We start from the raw sequence: 22805 nt of genomic DNA on the forward strand, positions 1-22805 counted from the left end.
TTATTAAAAAAAATCTAAATATTATATCTAAAATGGTCCGGCCCACGTGAAATCAAGTTGACGTTAAAGCGTCCCGCAAACCAACCCAAGTCTGACACCCTTGTCCTACAGGAAGAAAATGCTTTGATACTAAAATAACTTTTTTTTTATATTGTAAAAACTTGTTTGACTCCAGCAAGCTTATGTTGTTTTCACATTGACGGCACTGGCCGCCGACGAGCGGAAATAACTGTTTATCTCCGAGGCAAAAGAAAATCCCAGCTGTTATAAACATTTTAATGTTTCCTTTTTCTCTTTTCAGGGGGGGGGGTGCTGAGACCCACACAGAATCTGGAAATGACATCAACAAAATATTGGTCAATCTTTGCTGTTTTTCTTCCAATCAAAGGTAAGTTCTTCCCCTTGTTGATTTTATTACCTTTGTTTTGCGCTAATGCTAAAGCTGAGCAGTTGATGACTATTATTCAATACTAATTACCGTATTTTCACGACTATACAGCACATCGTATTTTTAGCCGCAGTGTCAGTAACGAGTGCTATTTCTGTATTTTAAACACACAAAGGATGTACCGTTTTTATAGACACAGCCAGGCGTGGCAAAACATACACCTGCTTAAACATACACCTTCGCATTGTAAACAGAAGTAAAAACACATGGTCAGTCGCTACAGTAACAAAAATAAAACTAGCAATCCGCAGTCACGTCACTCGGCACCATAACCTTCCGTCGATGCTTTCACGGAATGTGTTGATCGCAATTAAATTTTCCTGTTGTGACAAGTTCAAATATCTGCGGAAGGAAAAGCGAGAATGCGAGACTTGACTTATTGGCAAAGCATCCTCAAGCAATTGATTTTTTTTAGTTTAAATATACCGTATTTTCACGACTATTCAGCGCATCGTATTTTTAGCCGCAGTGTCAATAACGAGTGCTATTTCTGTATTTTACACACACAAAGGACGCACCGTTCTTTTAGACGCAGCCAGGCATGGCATATATATATTACATGATGATGATTATCGAACCGTAATTGCGCTGTCTACGGAAGCAGCACCAGACGCTATTTCCGGTGCGCAGTGACTGCTGGGATATATAGTCCTTTTGTCAATACACCCAGGTTGACGGCTGTGATAACTTTGCACTAATAGTATCAATATACTACAACGGCGAACACACTAATTTGGTGCTATATGCACCAAATGCACGCTACACCCGCACGCTAAAAACACGTTTTTAAAAAGGCAACGGAAGCAAGACTGAGTTCGGTTGTACTTTATTTAGCCATTTTACAATGTACTTGCGTCATCATCACGCACAAAACCATCAGTCCTCATTTTCTGTGTCCGAATTGAACAATTGTCCATCAAAAACGCTGAGTTTAATACGTTCGTCCAGGCGGCCACAATCCATTCTCAAATAATAGCTAGCTAGTAGCTAGCGTAACTATTCCAAGGCTGTCTTCCATGCTTCGCAACTGTGTTGATGCCGATCGCCAGGCCACAATTCATTCGCAAATAGTAGCTAGCTAGTGTTGATGCCGATCGCCAGGCCACAATCCATTGGGTGTATTGACAAAAGAACTATATATCCCAGCAGTCACTGCGCAGTACTTTATCTACGGGAAAATAGTAGAGTCGGGGGCTGCTTTCCGTAGTTGTCCTATCGACTGATTTATTTTATTTTATCGTGATAACAATTTTAGTATTGGTCCATATGTAAAGCGCACTGGATTATAAGGCGCCATGTCTATTTCGGAGAAAATTTAAGACTTATGTGCGCCTTATAGTCGTGAAAATACGGTAATATATATTTCATATTACTAAACTATTTAGCTAGGTTCAAGGTTAATTGAAATGAGCACAGCATGGTTACCTGCGAAATGATGTTTATTCAGCAGTCAGTATAGAATGATAAACGTTGTTTTGGCACAGTTGCTTCATGAGAACAAGCGGTCTGTGTGTGTGTGTGTAAGTCAACTAAATAAATATGCAGAACCATAATTTACTTCCCAAATAAATATACAATATCAGCTACAATAACGATGCACTGCCCGTTACAAACACAAAACACACAAAATAGCGGAAGGCGATGCTTCACCCTTCGTGACAACAGCTTATTTTTTTCCGCTAAAAGCCAATTGGCTTCGTGACAGATCTTTTTGGTGGGGTGGTGAATTTCAGGGATCAGTGCAAAAAAAGAACAGTTTGGATTACCTCACAGCACCGGTGGCGTAAACCATTATTAAAATGTATCCGGAAGGTTTCCGTTCTGCCTGATACGTGAGATGCTTAATGGGTGTTTTGTTCATTCTGCGTGGAAGGATCGTTCGGTATTTGTTTTGGAAAAAGACATTTTTCTGGGCTATTCTAGTTGGTCATGTACAGACTGCACTATTTAAACTTCAAGTTACGTGGAGGGTAAATGTTAGAATTAGTGTTGAACTCATACATGGGTGTTCAAGCTGCCCAGTTTTTATTGGCTGGCAGTAAATGATGAAAATATCATTAAAAATAGCCAGCGCAAGAAGCTTAAAATCAGCCTACATTGAAGTTCTCAGTTTTAACTTAAGATGAAGCTAGTCACTGTGGGAAGAAATGTAGAAAACTTTTTAGGACTTTTTCTGTCGTGTAACTATAAGTATGTATACTTGATTCCCAATGACTATTTCAGTGATTTTAATTTAAGTTGGCTATTGCATCTTTAGATTTTTTTCTTTTCTTAATGCGATCCTCTTTTAAATAACTGATGGGGTAGAATTTTTGTTTGGATTAGCCAGGCCGCTTGCATGCCGAGTGATGCAGCCGAATGTGACTAAACTGATTAATTGTGAAAAGAAAAGAAAAACACAGACGAATAGGAAGAAGCGACTTGTCCCTGGACTTAGAATGTTACATGGAAATGGAAAAAAACCCTCTAAAATAAAGGACAGGATGCATTTTAGTGGCTGTCCTCTCATTATCCCCCTTTTTTTAGTATTTCGTTGAAAAATTATTGCAGTCAGACTTAGGCCAATAACGTGAAATCTTTGCAAAGACTCAGTCATCTAAACGACACATAATATAATTATTACATTATATAAAATATAATAATTAAATTGAATATAGCAATGGAATTAATCTGTAATACATACATTTCTAGACTGAACCTATACCAATGGATAATAGGTCATTCCCGGCTTTTTCAACTTATAAGGTGACTTGGCATCCACGTTGTGTTTATGCAAATTAGAGGACATATCGGTCTGGTGCAGACATAATGGGAACATCTTACAGAATTCCCGTAACAAAACGAACCGCAACCATTCCCGACAGCGCATCAGCGTTCAGGAGAATGAGTGGCAAAATGGGACAACCCAAACCAAAGCAAACACGGTCGTGAGCGACCGACAAGTCTGGACAGCGTCTTTCCTGCAGTCTTTCTCTCGTCTTTTAGTGTTTTCTTTTAATTGATGCCAAGCGAATGAGTCACGCGCTTGTAACGATGAGGCCCCGATCGTTTTAATCGTTTCTGTGGTGCATTCCTTCGATGTCAACTGCGTTCGATGCGCTGGGTGTCAAAAATACAACTCGCTTGTAGTGGCAAGTTGTCTTCTGGTGTATCTTACAAGTGCTGCTTTGTATGTGTAAGGTAGAGAGAATATTTGTAATTGTTTGAGGAATACGATTATGAGATTTTTGGACTGATATGGAAATGAAATAGTTTGAGAAATGAGCAATGAACTCTCTGGTTGAAAACAACATATTTTTCTGGTTATTAGAATCAATTGATAGAATATTGTAGAATTATTTCCTGGCTAATTTTTCAATAATTGTTGTGTCATGCAGTTAATCATATCATATTGTGAGGTACCCAGAGAGTACCACCTCTATAATTGGGGTCACGGTGGAGTGGAGTGCAATGGACTAATTAATATTTACCTCTTCATGGTGGAAATATTTGAGTGGAACTAAGTTAGGAGTGAGCACCAATCGGTATAATTTAACTTTGGCTGACATAACGATTCCGAATCAGAGCAGGTTTTAGGGCAGTGGTCTCCAAACTAGTCCACAAAGGGCCACACTGGGTACGGGTTTCCATTCCAACCCAGAAAGAGGACAACTTTTTTCACCAATCTGGTGTCCTACAAGGACAATCAGTGTATTGTAGTTAGGTGCTTCTTGTTTTCTGCAGAAATCTCATTGGTCAAAATGTCTGTGCTGGATCGCTTGGAACAAAAACCTGCACCCACAAGGACCGGTTTGGGGACCCCTGTTTTAGGGCTTTGGTTGTTGGGATAGGATTGACATGATTTAGGGACGTGGTTACAGTGGATTTTTTTTCTACTTAAACTATCATAGGTCTGATAGTCCCTCTCCGTTGCTATACTAATTCATTTGATGGATTGATCGATCGATTGAGAAACTGGTGTAAAACTGCGGAAATAGACAGCGATGATAAGACAATTTTTTACTGAGTGATGTCAAAGATCTGGTGTTCATACTGTGTGTAGTCTCCATTTTCCACCGGTTCTCCAGCAAAGACGTGCCAAGGACATTTGGGCTGCGGTCAGAAAGTGAATTGTCGTAATGTGGCGGGCCTACTTTGGCGGTACTCACCGTCAGTCACACAGTTTGCTACAACAACCATCAATCATAATGCCGTTACTTAGCTGTGATGCCATCTGTTTTTTTACAGTGTTACTACGCAGATAGAAATGAACATAGAAAAATGGGTTACAGTCACTTGATTGCCCCTGTGTTGGTTGTTTCGTATCCTTCTGAATGTATTCCTGGAATTGAGTTTGTATTCCATCATTTTCCGCGTTGAGGGAGTTCAGAGCAGCGTCATACACATCCGCAGTTTTTAGCCGAAATGTTCTGGATGGTGTGGTAGCGACTCCGGTTGTCCAGGAAGGAGAAGTCCTTCTCGAAGGCCAGGGGCCGGCAGCAGGGGCCGTTGCCCACCTTGTCCTTGCGTCCCTTCTTGCGGAAACCCGTCCGCATCATGTGCTCCATGGTGACGTCGTAGTTGCGCCTCTGCGCCGTGCATTTGCCGCTGCAGTAGCGTAGCATCACCGTCTCGTCGCTGTCGTAGCCAAGGCCCAGCTCGCTCACCGTCAACTCCAGCTCCCGCACCGAGCACGCCTTGCCCCGCCGGGCTCTTTTAGTCCTTCGAGCCTGGCTTTGATCGCGGCTTTTCCGTCTCTTCCTGTCAAGTAAAGTCCCTACCAAGCGCTGAAGCTCGCCATCTGTGAAGCTCTGGAACATCATGGACACTGGAGAGAAAATGCCGGAGGAACAGTAGAGTGGATTAGTCAGAATTGTGCGACAAAAGAGCAACTTTGGGCCTGACGTTAGGGCTGATTGGGGGATTCGGTTTGGTGTTATGGATCAGGGTTAGGTTTTAACCGTTAGAGCTTGGCGATAATTTGGGTTTTGCAGTGTTCTAACACTAAAGACTTTGTTCAGGCAATACATTCTGACGTTCCTGGTTCATTCTTTGTTTCAACTTGCTAAGGTCTTGGTCTTGTCTCACCTTTAATTGGGTGACACTGAGACGAACAACCATTCATTCCCATTCTCTTACATAGGGACAGACTGCTGAACAGGCCTACCATGCATGTTTTGGGATGTGGGAGGAAACCGGAGTACCTGGAGAAAACCCACCGACGCACTTGGGAAGACATACAAGCTCCACACTGGAAGGTAAGAACCCATCTGGGATTGGGCTCGCAATCTCAGAACTGTGAGTCTAATGTCATGTATTAATGTACATATACATGCATATATATATATTTGTTGGGTGACTTCCCTCAAGCATCTGATTGGCTATTGTGCGATCCATTGCAAAGACACAAAATTCATTTGCCTGATGAGTACCACCTTGGTGTTGACAGAGATTTTATTTTTGTACCCTGCGGCGTGAACATCGGTTATCAAAACAAAACAAAGAATTAAGGGACTCTGTGAAAAGAGTATAAAATGCAAACTATGAGGTATTAATTGCCTGCGGATTATTGTGAGATGTTAAAACCTGCTCTAACGTGCTGCGGAGACCGCTTAGGGGGTGATGTCATGTAGCATAGCTTTCTCGTGTTTATTTGCCTCATCTGATCAAGTGGGGAAAGTTTATAGAGTTGGGTTAGGTTTTGGGTTTCTCATTCAGGTCTCGTTTTTCTTGGGTTGAATGCTGTTATACACATTAGCATTAGGAAAGAGAATGATAACGATGAAAGTGGATCTTACACTCTGAAAGTAGGGAGTTCATGTTTTCTGTTGAGCGCGTCCTCCGGTGAAGGCCACCAGTCCAGGTCGCCGTCGGCGAGAAGGAGGAGGATCTTAACGAGGAATATTGCTGTGAGGAGGACCAGGAAGTTTGGTGTTTGGTCTTTGGTTTTGGGGGTCCGGCGGCGGTAGGGGCCATATTTCTAACGAGGATGATTGACAGGGTGGCGCCACAGAGCATGAAGGCAAAAGTAGCACTTTTCCATAACTTCATCTTAGAGCGTGGAGGAGCATTGAGACGCTGGCGGGAAAACAAGAAAAACAATGTCAAACATCACGTTAAAAATTTTCAATATATGAATTGTGATCTCACAGAGTTTGAGTCAGGATTATGGTTGATAATGCAAGACTTTTGGACACTCTTTTTATGAGTTACTATTACTATCGAGAGTAGCGTGAAATCAAATTTGACATTTCTGCAAGATACAAAAGAGTCTTTTGCGATCAGGAATTGAGTACAGATGCAATATTTCAGTTTTCATACTTTGCGTTCTTGGGGGTTTGGCTATTAGAGTTCGAGTTTAGCTAAAACCACAGTTGGGCTTGTTACGATTTATGGAAGGTTGTTGTTAGGGAAGATTTAGGATTCTTTGGGGTTTGGAGAGCGGCTGCTTTTTAGCTTGTAGTTTTGTTAGATTGGGTTTGGAGTTGGTCCAAATGTGATGTTTGGGGTTCAGGATTCGGGTAGGGCGGCAACAGTTGTGTTTGGATATGAGAAGTGTGGGTTACAGTCCGGCCCACTTGTGTGAATCCACTTTTACTTCCTCACTCTCACTTGGCGACACCTGGGAATGCGGTGAGAACATTTCCCAACATTTCAGTCATGCCAAAGCAGGAACAAATGTGTAGGTAGACTCCTTGAATTATTTTGTACATCTTTTAAGCCCTAAGGCCTTATACGTACATAAGCGAGGAATGGAGACTCTTCTTTTTTTGATACTTTCCAAGAAAAATATGCCTTAAAGTTATAGCGTGTACATAAAAACTCCCTATTTTAGGCTTTGTACTTTTTGTCCACTTCACATTTTTCTTATCGTGTCACTTGTAAAAAGAAGAAAAAAAACATTTCCCCCGAGCCGGAAATAAGTAACTGTCTGTCAGGGTCTAACAGCAAATCCAGACCGGCCCTTAAAGCGTTTTGCCAGACTAGATTGTGTTCACATATGTCCGTGTAGCAGACACCGAAACATACAGTACATGCCCAAGTTTGCCATTAAAGTATGGAAATAGCATGAGCGTTTCCCCATCATGCTAAAGCTACACTAGCTAGCGTAGCACTAGGCAAATAAGCATCTCTGTCGTTGCCTTGGAAACCTCGAAGCGCCTATTTTTCGTCGCTCTGTTATTGGTGGAAGAGTTAGGACACTTTTGCTAATATGTCAATACCAGTGGTGTCAAACATACGGCCTGTGGGCCGGATGCTGCCCTCTAAGGGGTCCAAGCTGGTCTGTGCAGAATTTTAAAATGAATTAAAACTGTCAACATTTTAGAAAACTGATTTTAGCAGACGTCGATGTTTATCAACGTGCGCCCCGGGAGGGAACGGAAGCAGAAGGAAAAGCCATTGGCGAGCAAAAATAAGAAGCGGGAAAAAGTGGAGAAAATAGTTCCTTCTGAGTCCAAGTTTTAGCTTGATTGGGGCCACCAAAGTACTGACTTATCCTCACAAGGGTTGTGGGGGGTCCTGGAGCCTATCCCAGCTAATTTTGGGCACCAGGCAATGGACATCTTAAATGTGACCAGCCAATCCCATGGCATAATGAGACGGACAACCAATCATAGCTAGGGGCAATTTAGTGTTCAACCAGCTAGCCTATCGTGCATATTTTTGGGATGTGGGAGGAAACCGGAGTCCCCGGAGAAAACCCACGCAAGCCTGGGGACAACATGTCAACTCCACACAATGATTAACATCCTGGGTTCGAATCCTCGACCCCAGAAATGTGAAGCCAAGGAGCTAACCACTCCTCTGGCGGGCCAAAATTAAACTAAATCCATCCGCCCACTCAAATCCAACGACCCATCCATCCATCAGAACCAAGCAAACACCAAGTGGTTGCACATGGAACTGCATTTCCCTTGACAAACCGAAATAGTCCTCAATTCATCATTGTCTGGAATCGTCTAAAAACCGCGGCTGTTTTATGACGACAAGATCCGGCGCAACTTCCAAGGCCGTCCTATTCTTTAGCAATTTTACCGCCATTCCCCATACATGAGGCGGGTTACCGCACCGCCAATAGCAGAGCCCTCCGGGCGTCCTCCGCCGGACACGCTCAAAGCCCCCCATTATCTGCAGGGCGCACGACACGGAAGGACTAATTGGGAGCGCGCCGCGAACCCCGCCGCCCGGAGGGAGACGTGTCACCCGAGTGACACCGCCATGCTTGTGAAGTTCGTCTATGAAGCGCCTCTTTGTGCGGAATGAGATGGCGGCTTTTTATTTTATCACGGATTCAACCACCGGGGTCACGAGACTTGACCGTGATGTCAGAGGCTGCACGCTTCCCGTCCCATAACACCTGATAATCCACTTTACATAACGGTTCTTGATATGAGTCTTTGAACACGCCGTGTACTTTGAACTCAAGACGCGGAGGGTTGCGATAGCGAAAGAAAAAAAACAATACCGTACGTCGGCATCTACTGCGTGTCGGCGGGTGAAAACGACATAGAGGGGGTCCCGGCGGGAGGCGTGGTCGCGGGAAGTCGGCGGCAGGTGGGCCCGCGAAGAGTGCTGGTAGAGGTAACAGGGACATATTCCAAAGATCAGGGCGGGATTAGCACTAATGCCTGCAGTCGGCTTTATCTGCCGTCACGTGGGCCCACACCTGGCTGCAAGCGCCAGGTCTTTCCTTTAGACGCAGCGGGTCCGCATGCGTGTTAATCCCGTGTGCGGTTGATTGGTCGCCGGTCTTTTGGTCGCCTGGACTGCGACAACGGGCGACCAAAAGACCGGCGACAAAACAAGGTAAAACATGTACGCTTTATTCATGAAATCCAATTAATTTATTTTTCCTGCTGTAATCCCAAAAAAGTGCAGATTTTTACCCTTATCCATTTTTTGATGGACCCTATTTAGGGGAACAAATAGGCCAAAAATGCTAATGATTATAAAAATCTTGACAACCAACATAAAAGTGTATGTAGTATCGAACTTAGTCCATTTATGGCAGATCCAACCTTCTAACTTTTACTCTTGAAATGACCTTTCCACTAAAACTTTCAGTTGAGGTGAAGATAAAGCCTCGACGTGTCTGAAACGACACCGTTTATGATCCTCGGCCAAAAAGTTCTTCCGTTAGGTCAAGAATAAGATCAATTCAACGATATCTTCGGATGGGTACTCGGTCGTTTGGTGGCCCGGAAGGTTATTGATAATTACCATTTAAATCGTTGCTCAAATTCCCTAAATACAAACTGCGAATTACTATTTAGTCATACTTAATGCCCTATTCATTATTAGGCTAAAGAAAAGCTCCAAATTTCCCAGACTTTTATTGTTTTTTGTTGGAGAACTTGTTAAGACCCTGACTGACGTCGCTTCTTAAAGGGACAACGCATGTACATACAAACTCTTCTACACTCACACGTCGGCTCAGTGAAACTGCTCATGGCCATTGTTGGCTTTTATTGATGTTGTTTTACCTTGTTTTGTCGCCGGTCTTTTGGTCGCCCGTTGTTTGGGTCCGGGCGACCAAAAGACCGGCGGCGACCAAAAGACCGGCGGCGACCAAACGACTGCACACGCTTCGGATGTGGGAAAAGCAGGAAACGAGTTTCCCTCAACAGGCCGCGAGAAATTGGTTGTTCAGACCTTCTGATAATATATTTTGGGGCGCGATTGGCTTGCTTCTATGTTAAGATGAACACTTGAGACAGCGGGATAATTCGAGCACGGTAGGAGCTTATTAGTGGGGGAAAGTTGCACACAAATGAGGGGGAAACGTGCGCTTTTATTGCGTAATCCGCCGGAAAGAGGGCTTTTCAGGTCTCGGAGGCCGACTGATGTTGGGTCCAAGTGCCTCGGCGAACGCTCACACGGGCAAGCAAGCACAGGCAAGCGCAAGCAGAGCAAATATGAGGACATTTTGACTGAAAAAAAAAAATAACAGTTGGAATGAACGCAGAGCTTCAAGCAAGGAAGCGCTTTTTCAATTTTTTTTTTCCCCTCACTTCAACATGACAGCTGTGTGATTTACTGGAAGCGTGGTGAGTGTAATTAGTCGGGGATGAGCGCAATGACACTCAAACAATCAAGCCAATTTCAAAGCTGACACCAGAAGTGCTTGTCATCCTTTTCGCCGCTTGCTGATTGAATTTCATTTAATGGGATTTATGATGTCAAGTCAAAAAGAGCTTTGAACTTTCTTTCACATTTTGGATTCTACCATAGCTCAAACTTTTCCTATATATTTATATAAGGAGATATATATGCATATTACTGCCGTTATAGCTTATTTTTATTCTCTATTTATTTTTATTTCAATTGTTTAGGGCTAAAAAATGAATGGCTGCAATTGAACGCTTGTATTTTATTCATTTTATTGTCATACGTTATTTAATAATAAGCGATAGATCTTATTGAATATTGTGTACCGTATTTTTACGACTATAAGGCGCACCCTAATGAATGACACTTTAATTTTTTTCCATATATAAAGCGCACTGGATTATAAGGCGCACTGTCTATTTTGGAGATAATTTAAGACTTAAGTGCGCCTTATAGTCGTGAAAATACGGTAATTTATGTTTTGGTTTTATTTTCTTTAGGAGTAATATTCCTGAATCCTTGTTACAAATTGAGGGTTGCGAGGGTGCCGGAGCCCATCCTAGCTGACTGGCAAAGAAGTGAGATGCACCCTGGACTGGTAATATATATTTTTTTGATAATCAGAGTATAAAACCATTTTACCGACTTAAGTGCGCCTTATAGTCGTGAAAATACGGTAATTTATGTTTGTATATTTTTATTTTCTTTAGGAGTAATATTCCTGCATCCTTGTTACAAACTGAGAGTTGTGAGGGTGCTGGAGCCCATCCTAGGTGACTGGGAAAGAAGTGGGATGCACCCTGGACTGGTAATAGTATTTTTTTTTTATAATCAGAGTATAAAACAATTTTACCGACTTTTAAGTGCGCCTTATAGTCGTGAAAATACGGTAATTTATGTTTTTATTTTTTTATTTTTTTAGGAGTAATATTCCTGCATCCTTGTTACAAACTGAGGGTTTTGAGGGTGCCGGAGCCCATCCTAGCTGACTGGGCAAGAAGTGTGATGCACCCTGGACTGGTAATAGTATTTTTTTTATTTTAATAATCAAGAGTATAAAACAATTTTACCGCCCCAAATCTTTTACAGTATATAGATTAAAATTATACAACTGCATGAAAAATAGATTAAAATTATACAACTGCATGAAAAGTGTCTATTAAAAATACTTTTTATCAACAATGTCATTTCATGCAGCAGTAACTTGGATTTATAAATATTCTGCATTATAAAAGCACATAGTACACTTAACGCATATTTTTTGAAGTGACTAAAATAAATTCCCTTGTAATAATTGGCTATACTGAACAATACATTTGAATTTATTTATAGTTTAATTTCTCTTCACACTTTCTTCAAGCCACCCCAAAGTTAAAAAGGTTTCCATGCCGATAAATAAATCTTAAAGTTAAAAAAGCAAAAAGGGACGCAAAAAAAGCCGAGAATTTCCCCCCCAACATTCCGTGATGAGCGTCAACGCGAGCGTGTAGGTTTCCTGCCTTGATTGGAATTAAACCCGGCGTGCGCTTCACCGTGCCAAAGCGCAACACCTTAACGCCTGGGCCATAAGCTCAGGCGGCTTAAGAGCGGCAAAAGGCGATGCGGCGTCCTTACCCTTCGGGCCGGCTAATCCAGATTTAAGGCTGGGTGGCGTTTGTCTCGGGCTGACCTCCACCAGGAAAGTCCATCACCGCCTTGGCGGGTGACGAACACGCATCCCGACTCGGCTGCGCCCTCCCCGAGAGGGGAGCTGTCCGGACTTGATTCGGGCTCTTTCGGCTTCTATTTGTCTTTAATCGCTCCTTGGCGGGCGGCAAAGATCCAAATCCACATTCCTGGGACTTTTAGGGCTCTTTGAGCGGATCCACGCGGGGAGGAAAAGTTTTGGAGGTCGTGGGCATCGCCATCTCTCCTCTACGGGATGTTCTCCCAAGCTGCGAGATGTTGCGAGTGAAGCGGCGAGCGTCTCTTTCGCTCGCCTCCCTCCCTCCCCGGCGGCGGCTCCTCCAACTGTTGCTCCGCCCCCCTCCTCCTCGGATTACCCCCAACGTGATAATCTCCCTCCAGGCTGCGGCTCCCGAAGGATGCTTTTTTGGCCCGGCGTGAACGAGGGCTTTAACGTTCACCTTCTGCTTTGCGAGAGAGTCGGAGGAGGGGGCCACGGGTACCATCTCAATCTTTTAAGGGGAATTAAGAAAGTTCACAATGGGTTTAAATGCCGCTAAGACGGGCCCTAAACCCACTTAGATGAAATTATCACAGCGGAGGCATTCCGTGATAATGGAATATACTGAAGAAAGCGCCTCAGAGGGTGGAATTTTTTTGGGGGGGGCACAGATGGTCGGGTGTTTTGTTGGAGGGCCGTAAGAAACGAAAAGGCGCTAAAGAAGATCACAACCAGGTGGGCAGGGGAAGCTGATAAAAAAACAATCTCCTGTGTAAACATTCGTGAGGGTCCAGACTAGTCCGAGAGTCAGATTGCGTGGCCTTGAGCCAAGCCGTTCTCGTAAATCTCGTATCGATGCGTCTAGTATAACTCGACTAATGATGGATTTTATTTTGCCAGGTCCTCAAACCTTCAAATCAAGAGAGCAAAGAAGAAGCCAGACAAGATAGACGAACCCATCTCAAAGGCAAGGAAAATTAAAGCATTTTCATTTTCTGAACCCGTGTGCGGTCGATTGGTCACCGGTCTTTTGGTCGCCAGTCTTTTGGTCGCCCGGACCGCGACAACGGGCGACCAAAAGACAGACGACCAAAAGACCAGTGACAAAAGAAGGTAAAACAACGCGGTCTACGCATCAATAAAAGCCAACAATGGCCGTGAGCAGTTTCACTGAGCCGACGTGTGAGTGTAGAAGAGTTTGTATGTACATGCGTTGTCCCTTTAAGAAGCAACGTCAGTCTTAACAAATTCTCCAACCAAAAACAATAAAAGTCCGGGAAATTTGGAGCTTTTCTTTAGGCTAATAATTAATAGGGCATTAAGTATGACTAAATAGTAATTTGCAGTTTGTATTTAGGTAATTTGAGCAACAATTTAAATGGTAATTATCAATAAACTTCCAGGCGACCAAAAGACCGGCGACCAATCGACCGTGTACCACCTCATTAGGGTCGCAGGGGGTGCTGGAGCCTATCCCAGCTAACTCCAGAGGCGGGGGACACCCTGAATCGGTAGCCAGCCGATCGCAGGGCACAAGGAGACAAACAGCCAATCACATCTCAGGGAAATGTACAGTGTCCAATCAGCCTAGCATGCATGTTTTTGGGATGTGGGAGGAAAACGGAATACCCGGAGGAAACCCACGCAGGCCTGGGGAGAACATCCACACAGGTAAAATGACCTGGATTTGAACCCAGAACCCCAGAGCTGTGAGGCCAACACGCTAACCACTCATGTTTATTATTTAATTTATTAATTTTTCCGAAGAAACAGCCATTGTTGCCTGTACAAAAAATGCCCCTTATTTTCAGAAATCCAACTTTTTCCAACTCCAGGTTCGTTCTAAGCCTCACTTGATTAAATGGAAGGAACTTAACGTTTAATCGTTTCAAAGAAGGCTTTCCAAATAAATAAATGAATTGCCTCCAACCCAATTACAATGTGAAACAAATGGAGTAAAATTCCATGGGCGGGCAAAGCTAAACATTCCTAAGATTTCACAACTGAACATAAAGGAAGTGTTCGTTTGTTTCCACAGTAGGATAGAATTGCTTTAATATGTTTAACTTGAAGTTTAACTCTGAAGCTCATGCAATAAAATAACAAATGCTACGCTAACTTTACATGACAAGGCCTTGTTGGAGACATGGCGGCCAATCGGCGATGCCCATCAACGTCTTATTTTTAGGCCTTGAAAAGGAAACGACTTTTGACAGAAGTGTTTCTCTTATTGCTCACAGATGTCCGAGGGCATTTTTCTAGTTGCCAAAAACATTGTTTTTCTTTTTTTTAAAGGAGCAGCTGTTTGTAAAGACAAGCTCCCCCCGTTCTCTAGACCGTAAGACTTCTAGTTTCCCCCCATTTTCCTTGTGGGTCTCTTTAAAATTGGAATAATTTTTAATGTTTCAATAAACACCAAACAAAGATTTCCTGTTTTATCATTTTTTCCCCCTTGATTTGATTTCATAATAAACAGAATGACATACTAATGTCTTCCTGCTCCATTTTCAGTTAAAATTAGTCATATTTAACAGTTCAGATACATGTAGTTATTGTTTACAACGCGTGTCAAAGTGGCGGTCCGGGGGCCAAATCTGGCCCGCCGCATCATTTTGTGTGGCCCGGGAAAGTAAATCATGAGTGCCGACTTTCTGTTTTAGGATCAAATTAAAATGAAGAGTAAAGATGTATATTCAATTCCCTGATTTTCCCCCATTTAAATCAATAATTGTAATGTTTTCTGTGTTTTTAGTTCAAAAATCATTTTGTGAAATCTAAATTTTTTTATAAAAAAAGCTAAAATGTACATTGTTTTAGATCTATAAAAACCTGAATTTTCATGCATTTTAATCCAGCTCTTTTAATCCATTTATTTAAAAAATATCTAAATATTATATCTAAAATGGTCCGGTCTGACACCCTTGGTTTACAATATAATGAAGCATTCTTTGCTTTTCAACTGTTAAACTATTCATTGAGTCAGATAGCCTGGAATAAAGGTAAGTTGATGTTGTAAACTACTAATTAAAATTTTTATGTGTGGAGTTTGCATGTTCTCCCGTGGCCTGCATGGGTTTTCTCCGGGTGCTCCGATTTCCTCCCACATTCCAAAGACACACATGGTAGGCTGACTGGACACTCTAAATTACCCGTAGGTATGAGTGTGTGCATGAATAGTTGTTTGTCTCCTTCAGCTGGGATAGGCTCCAGCACCCTCTGCGACCCTAGTAAGGATAAAGCGGTGAATGAATGAACTCTACTATAGTTCATTCATTCAAAGAGGGATGTTATAGATACTATAGTTTAATGCATTAAGTGTTTCATTGTACACATACTCTTTTCTTTAAAAAACGACATAGTATAGTAAGGCTTTTTTCATAAAAAACGACATAGTATAGTAAGGCTTTTTTCATAAAAAACGACATAGTATAGTAAGGCTTTTTTCATAAAAAACGACATAGTATAGTAAGGCTTTTTTTTTAAAAAAGTAAGGCTTTTTTCTTTAAAAAACGACATAGTATAGTATGTTTTTTTTTTTTTTAAACAACATAGTATAGTATAGCTTTTTTCTTAAAAAATGACATAGTATAGTAAGGCTTTTTTCTTTAAAAAACGACATAGTATAGTAAGGTTTTTTTCTTAAAAAACGACATAGTATAGTAAGGCTTTTTAATTAAAAAAACACATAGTATAGTAAGGCTTTTTTCTTTAAAAAACGACATAGTATAGTAAGGCATTTTTTTTTAAAAAAACGACATGGTATAGTAAGGCTTTTTGCTTAAAAAACGACATAGTATAGTAAGGCTTTTTTCTTTAAAAAACGACATAGTATAGTAAGGCTTTTTTCTTTAAAAACGACATAGTATAGTAAGGCTTTTTTCTTAAAAAACGACATAGTATAGTAAGGCTTTTTTCTTAAAAAAACAACATAGTATAGTAAGGCATTTTTTCTTTAAAAAATGACATAGTATAGTAAGGCTTTTTTCTTAAAAACAACAACATAGTATAGTAAGGCTTTTTTCTTTAAAAAACGACATAGTATAGTAAGGCTTTTTTCTTTAAAAAACGACATAGTATAGTAAGGCTTTTTGCTTAAAAAACGACATAGTATAGTAAGGCTTTTTTTCTTAAAAAACGACATAGTATAGTAAGGCTTTTTTCTTAAAAACAACAACATAGTATAGTAAGGCTTTTTTCTTTAAAAAACGACATAGTATAGTAAGGCTTTTTTCTTTAAAAAACGACATAGTATAGTAAGGCTTTTTGCTTAAAAAACGACATAGTATAGTAAGGCTTTTTTCTTTAAAAACAACATAGTATAGTAAGGCTTTTTTCTTTAAAAAACGACATAGTATAGTAAGGCTTTTTGCTTAAAAAAACGACATAGTATAGTAAGGCATTTTTTGTAAAAAAACGACATAGTATAGTAAGGCTTTTTGCTTAAAAAACGACATAGTATAGTAAGGCTTTTTTCTTTAAAAACGACATAGTATAGTAAGGCTTTTTGCTTAAAAAAACGACATAGTATAGTAAGGCATTTTTTGTAAAAAACGACATAGTATAGTAAGGCTTTTTTTTTCTTAAAAACGACATAGTATAGTAAGGCTTTTTTTCTTAAAAAACGACATAGTATAGTAAGGCTTTTTAATTAAAAAAACGACATAGTATAGTAAGGCTTTTTTCTTTAAAAAGCGACATAGTATAGTAAGGCATTTTTTGTAAAAAAAAACGACATAGTATAGTAAGGCTTTTTGCTTAAAAAAACGACATAGTATAGTAAGGCTTTTTGCTTAAAAAACGACATAGTATAGTAAGGCTTTTTTCTTTAAAAACGACATAGTATAGTAAGGCATTTTTTTGTAAAAAACGACATAGTATAGTAAGGCTTTTTTTCTTAAAAAACGACACAGTATAGTAAGGCTTTTTTTCTTAAAAAACGACATAGTATAGTAAGGCTTTTTAATTAAAAAAACGACATAGTATAGTAAGGCTTTTTTCTTTAAAAAACGACATAGTATAGTAAGGCATTTTTTGTAAAAAAACGACATAGTATAGTAAGGCTTTTTGCTTAAAAAACGACACAGTATAGTAAGGCTTTTTTCTTTAAAAACGACATAGTATAGTAATGCATTTTTTTGTAAAAAACGACATAGTATAGTAAGGCATTTTTTGTAAAAAAAACGACATAGTATAGTAAGGCTTTTTGCTTAAAAACGACATTGTATAGTAAGGCTTTTTTCTTTAAAAAACGACATAGTATAGTAAGGCTTTTTTCTTTAAAAAACGACATAGTATAGTAAGGCTTTTTGCTTAAAAAAACGACATAGTATAGTAAGGCTTTTTTCTTTAAAAAACGACATAGTATAGTAAGGCGTTTTTCTTAAAAAAACGACATAGTATAGTAAGGCTTTTTTTCTTAAAAAACGACATAGTATAGTAAGGCTTTTTTTCTTAAAAAACGACATAGTATAGTAAGGCTTTTTAATTAAAAAAACGACATAGTATAGTAAGGCTTTTTTCTTTAAAAAACGACATAGTATAGTAAGGCTTTTTTCTTTAAAAACGACATAGTATAGTAAGGCATTTTTTGTAAAAAAAACGACATAGTATAGTAAGGCTTTTTGCTTAAAAAACGACATAGTATAGTGAGGCTTTTTTCTTTAAAAAACGACATAGTATAGTAAGGCTTTTTTCTTTAAAAACGACATAGTATAGTAAGGCTTTTTGCTTAAAAAAACGACATAGTATAATAGTAAGGCATTTTTTGTAAAAAACGACATAGTATAGTAAGGCTTTTTTTCTTAAAAACGACATCGTATAGTAAGGCTTTTTTTCTTAAAAAACGACATAGTATAGTAAGGCTTTTTAATTAAAAAAACGACATAGTATAGTAAGGCTTTTTTCTTTAAAAAACGACATAGTATAGTGAGGCTTTTTTCTTAAAAAACGACATAGTATAGTAAGGCTTTTTTCTTAAAAAACGACATAGTATAGTAAGGCTTTTTTCTTTAAAAAACGACATAGTATAGTAAGGCATTTTTTGTAAAAAAACGACATAGTATAGTAAGGCTTTTTGCTTAAAAACGACATTGTATAGTAAGGCTTTTTTCTTTAAAAAACGACATAGTATAGTAAGGCTTTTTTCTTTAAAAAACGACATAGTATAGTAAGGCTTTTTGCTTAAAAAAACGACATAGTATAGTAAGGCTTTTTTCTCTAAAAAACGACATAGTATAGTAAGGCTTTTTTTCTTAAAAAACGACATAGTATAATAAGGCTTTTTTTCTTAAAAAACGACATAGTATAGTAAGGCTTTTTAATTAAAAAAACGACATAGTATAGTAAGGCTTTTTTCTTTAAAAACGACATAGTATAGTAAGGCTTTTTTCTTTAAAAACGACATAGTATAGTAAGGCATTTTTTGTAAAAAAACGACATAGTATAGTAAGGCTTTTTTTCTTAAAAAACGACATAGTATAGTAAGGCTTTTTTCTTTAAAAAACGACATGGTATAGTAAGGCTCTTTTCTTTAAAAACGACATAGTATAGTAAGGCTTTTTTCTTAAAAAACGACATAGTATAGTAAGGCTTTTTGCTTAAAAAAACGACATAGTATAGTAAGGCTTTTTGCTTAAAAAAACGACATAGTATAATAGTAAGGCATTTTTTGTAAAAAACGACATAGTATAGTAAGGCTTTTTTTCTTAAAAACGACATAGTATAGTAAGGCTTTTTTTCTTAAAAAACGACATAGTATAGTAAGGCTTTTTAATTAAAAAAACGACATAGTATAGTAAGGCTTTTTTCTTTAAAAAACGACATAGTATAGTAAGGCATTTTTTGTAAAAAAAAAACGACATAGTATAGTAAGGCATTTTTTGTAAAAAAAAAACGACATAGTATAGTAAGGCTTTTTGCTTAAAAAACGACATAGTATAGTAAGGCTTTTTGCTTAAAAAACGACATAGTATAGTAAGGCTTTTTTCTTTAAAAACGACATAGTATAGTAAGGCATTTTTTTGTAAAAAACGACATAGTATAGAAGGCTTTTTTTCTTAAAAAACGACACAGTATAGTAAGGCTTTTTTCTTAAAAAACGACATAGTATAGTAAGGCTTTTTAATTAAAAAAATGACATAGTATAGTAAGGCTTTTTTCTTTAAAAAACGACATAGTATAGTAAGGCATTTTTTGTAAAAAAACGACATAGTATAGTAAGGCTTTTTGCTTAAAAAACGACATAGTATAGTAAGGCTTTTTTCTTTAAAAACGACATAGTATAGTAAGGCATTTTTTTGTAAAAAACGACATAGTATAGTAAGGCTTTTTTTCTTAAAAAACAACATAGTATAGTGAGGCTTTTTTCTTAAAAAACGACATAGTATAGTAAGGCTTTTTTCTTAAAAAACGACATAGTATAGTAAGGCTTTTTTCTTTAAAAAACGACATAGTATAGTAAGGCATTTTTTGTAAAAAAACGACATAGTATAGTAAGGCTTTTTGCTTAAAAACGACATTGTATAGTAAGGCTTTTTTCTTTAAAAAACGACATAGTATAGTAAGGCTTTTTTCTTTAAAAAACAACATAGTATAGTAAGGCTTTTTGCTTAAAAAAACGACATAGTATAGTAAGGCTTTTTTCTCTAAAAAACGACATAGTATAGTAAGGCTTTTTTTCTTAAAAAACGACATAGTATACTAAGGCTTTTTTCTTTAAAAAACGACATAGTATAGTAAGGCTTTTTTCTTTAAAAACGACATGGTATAGTAAGGCATTTTTTCTTTAAAAAATGACATAGTATAGTAAGGATTTTTTCTTAAAAACAACAACATAGTATAGTAAGGCTTTTTTCTTAAAAACAACAACATAGTATAGTAAGGCTTTTTTCTTTAAAAAACGACATAGTATAGTAAGGCTTTTTTCTTTAAAAAACGACATAGTATAGTAAGGCTTTTTGCTTAAAAAACGACATAGTATAGTAAGGCATTTTTTGTAAAAAACGACATAGTATAGTAAGGCTTTTTGCTTAAAAAAATGACATAGTATAGTAAGGCATTTTTTCTTTAAAAATTGACATAGTATAGTAAGGCTTTTTTCTTAAAAACAACAACATAGTATAGTAAGGCTTTTTTCTTAAAAACAACAACATAGTATAGTAAGGCTTTTTTCTTTAAAAAACGACATAGTATAGTAAGGCTTTTTTCTTTAAAAAACGACATAGTATAGTAAGGCTTTTTTCTAAAAAAAACGACATAGTATAGTAAGGCATTTTTTCTTTAAAAAATGACTTAGTATAGTAAGGCTTTTTTCTTAAAAACAACAACATAGTATAGTAAGGCTTTTTTCTTTAAAAAACGACATAGTATAGTAAGGCTTTTTTCTTTAAAAAACGACATAGTATAGTAAGGCTTTTTTCTTAAAAAACGACATAGTATAGTAAGGCTTTTTTCTTTAAAAAACGACATAGTATAGTAAGGCTTTTTTCTTTAAAAACGACATAGTATAGTAAGGCTTTTTTCTTAAAAAACGACATAGTATAGTAAGGCTTTTTTCTTAAAAAAACGACATAGTATAGTAAGGCATTTTTTCTTAAAAAACGACATAGGTATGAGTGTGTGCATGAATAGTTGTTTGTCTCCTTCAGCTGGGATTGGCTCCAGCACCCTCTGCGACCCTAGTAAGGATAAAGCGGTGAATGAATGAACTCTACTATAGTTCATTCATTCAAAGAGGGATGTTATAGATACTATAGTTTAATGCATTAAGTGTTTCATAGCACCAAGACCACAAGAATGACGACTATTCTGTCATCTTCAAAACATGACGTTGAGTTGGGAGGAGAGGGCCACCTCCTGGAGCGCGGTAAGCAAACCATCTTTTCCACATCTGGTGACGTAGCTACGCGACTTACGCACATGCGCAGTTTCTCTTTCGACCAGCGTTTTCAGAGATGGCGGACGACTGGCACGACGAGGTAAGACGTGGAGCAATTTACGGCCTAAGTGCATTTTTATCACGCTACCGGGAGATTTTTAAGCAATCGACTGAGCCCAAAACGCCAACAAATCTGTTAGTTTAATTCTAGGTTGAACACACCGTCGATAAATTAAGTTTGGGCTCATTTTCACCCGCGGCTGTGTGTAGCATGTGGCTAGTTAGCTTAGCATTAGCGTCACACGACGACGCTTCCCATTTGATTTGAAAAGTACTGTTGCCCGTTTTCTCTCTCCATTATTGAGTCATGTGTCTTTTTAATTTAATCAAACAAAGCAAAGACATCAACGCACAGTTTACTGGGTAAAGTCTAACTCTAAAAGGACATCTAGAGGCACGATTTAGTTCCTGGTGTGTGTTGTATGTAATGATAGATTTCACTGCCAGTGCTTAATACCCGTTTCCAATTTGTAATTCTAATTGTTCTGTTTTCTGGAAAAAAAATCATTTTTTTCACAAAAAAGTTGTTAAGGTTAATCTGTATGTTTAATCGCCTTGTCCGGAATAGGGAAAATAGCACGGATCACTCATTCTTCATCTCGATCGTTTACTAAATTTCTTGTTAGAATTTTTCTCTACTGTAATAATTGTTTGGCAACTCCCAAATAGCTAGATTAATCAAGTTTTCTCTGTTTTTCATTAGGATGCAGCTCTTCCTGCATGCCCATAACACTCAACCTTGAGGTTTCAGGATGGGAAAATGGTCCAGATCAAGGTAAAGCTAGTTTCAACAAAAACACCTAAGATTATCTATTGAATCTCCAGCCTCTACATATGATAACTGTTGTTTTTTTTGTTTGCAGGTTTTCCCCGTTTAGCATCAATATGCAGCTATTCCTGTCCCCAGAAACCTCACCCTTGAAGGTACAGAAGATGAGACTGGCCCCGATCAAGGTAAAACTAGTTAAAAAAATAACCCACCTAAGCCTATCTGTTGAATCTCCAGTCTCTATATATGGTAACTTTTGCCTCTTTTTTTGGTGCATCAGGCTCGTGTCAACGCTGGAGCGTCTGCAAGTGATCTTCCTCGCAGGTTGCTTGCTTGAAGATGTGGCATCTCTAAATTCTGCATTTTGGTGGATGTTGGCAGGGTAATGCATTTGTTTATTGTAGAATATCCAAGTAATCTTGTCACTCAATGTGATATTTCATTGAACATAATTTACTTTCCCCCTTATATAGGTAAAGTCCACAGCTCTCTGGCTCATGCTGGCAAAGTGAGGCACCAGACCCTTAAGGTAAGGATTTTAGAAAATTCTCTTAATCAGAACATTTAATGTTGATTTTGGATTATTTTAAGTCTTTGTTGACATGTTCCAATCTTGCCAAATAATATTATTTTTTAATATTCTTTGGCAAGATTGAAACATGTCAAAAAAGACTTAAAATAATCCAAAATCAACATTAAATGTTCTGATTAAAAGAAGTTTCTAAAATGACTAAGTGTTTTTATATATGTATATAAAAACACTTAGTCATTTAAGTCTTTTTAGCAAGATTTATTTAACTGTGCTGTCTTATGTATGCAGGTGGAGAGAAAGAAGACTGACCAACACAAGTGTACTTTCCTGTTAATAAAAAGTTTAAACTTGACATTCGTGTCCCTT

The 22805-nt window shown here is 38.5% G+C and overlaps 1 protein-coding gene and 2 long non-coding RNA genes across 8 annotated transcripts; 2 read left to right on the forward strand and 1 right to left on the reverse strand.

Annotated features, from left to right (window-relative positions):
- Positions 1-300: 300 nt before the first annotated feature.
- On the forward strand, positions 301-13244 carry LOC144085416 (uncharacterized). The gene is made up of 6 exons (XR_013304119.1): positions 301-388; positions 5571-5685; positions 11038-11135; positions 11248-11345; positions 11460-11557; positions 13104-13244. It is a non-coding gene; the product is annotated as an uncharacterized LOC144085416 (long non-coding RNA).
- Positions 2369-12499, reverse strand: LOC144085415 (uncharacterized). 4 transcript variants are annotated; one of them, XM_077614659.1, is made up of 4 exons: positions 12152-12499; positions 8900-9001; positions 6226-6505; positions 2369-5255 (listed from the first exon to the last, which is right to left on the reverse strand). In XM_077614659.1, exons 3-4 carry the CDS (start codon positions 6476-6478, stop codon positions 4825-4827), a joined length of 684 nt encoding a protein of 227 aa, XP_077470785.1. In that variant the 5' UTR covers positions 6479-6505; positions 8900-9001; positions 12152-12499; the 3' UTR covers positions 2369-4824. The 4 variants fall into 4 exon arrangements, with proteins under 4 accessions (XP_077470785.1, XP_077470784.1, XP_077470786.1 ...); XM_077614658.1 differs by lacking the exon at positions 8900-9001; XM_077614660.1 differs by lacking the exon at positions 12152-12499 and having other exon boundaries at positions 8900-9104.
- Positions 13245-21001: 7757 nt separating the features above from the next.
- Positions 21002-22791, forward strand: LOC144086075 (uncharacterized). Of its 3 annotated transcripts, none has more exons than XR_013304332.1 (6): positions 21002-21066; positions 21842-21913; positions 22002-22092; positions 22188-22289; positions 22381-22436; positions 22728-22791. It is a non-coding gene; the product is annotated as an uncharacterized LOC144086075 (long non-coding RNA). The 3 variants fall into 3 exon arrangements; XR_013304331.1 differs by lacking the exon at positions 21002-21066 and adding an exon at positions 21089-21178; XR_013304333.1 differs by lacking the exon at positions 21002-21066 and adding an exon at positions 21529-21549.
- Positions 22792-22805: the final 14 nt, after the last annotated feature.

Source organism: Stigmatopora argus, chromosome 12, assembly GCF_051989625.1.
Source record: "Stigmatopora argus isolate UIUO_Sarg chromosome 12, RoL_Sarg_1.0, whole genome shotgun sequence".
Classification (NCBI taxonomy): domain Eukaryota; kingdom Metazoa; phylum Chordata; class Actinopteri; order Syngnathiformes; family Syngnathidae; genus Stigmatopora; species Stigmatopora argus.

What these genes read in the sequence shown, in the direction of transcription:
- LOC144085415 (XM_077614658.1), bottom strand. Translation starts at nt 6,478, where the DNA reads ATGAAGTTATGGAAAAGTGCTACTTTTGCCTTCATGCTCTGTGGCGCC. An exon ending in GAACTCCCTACTTTCAGAGT is followed by an intron (nt 5,256 to 6,225) that starts GTAAGATCCACT and finishes TTTTCTCTCCAG; the next exon opens with TGTCCATGATGTTCCAGAGC.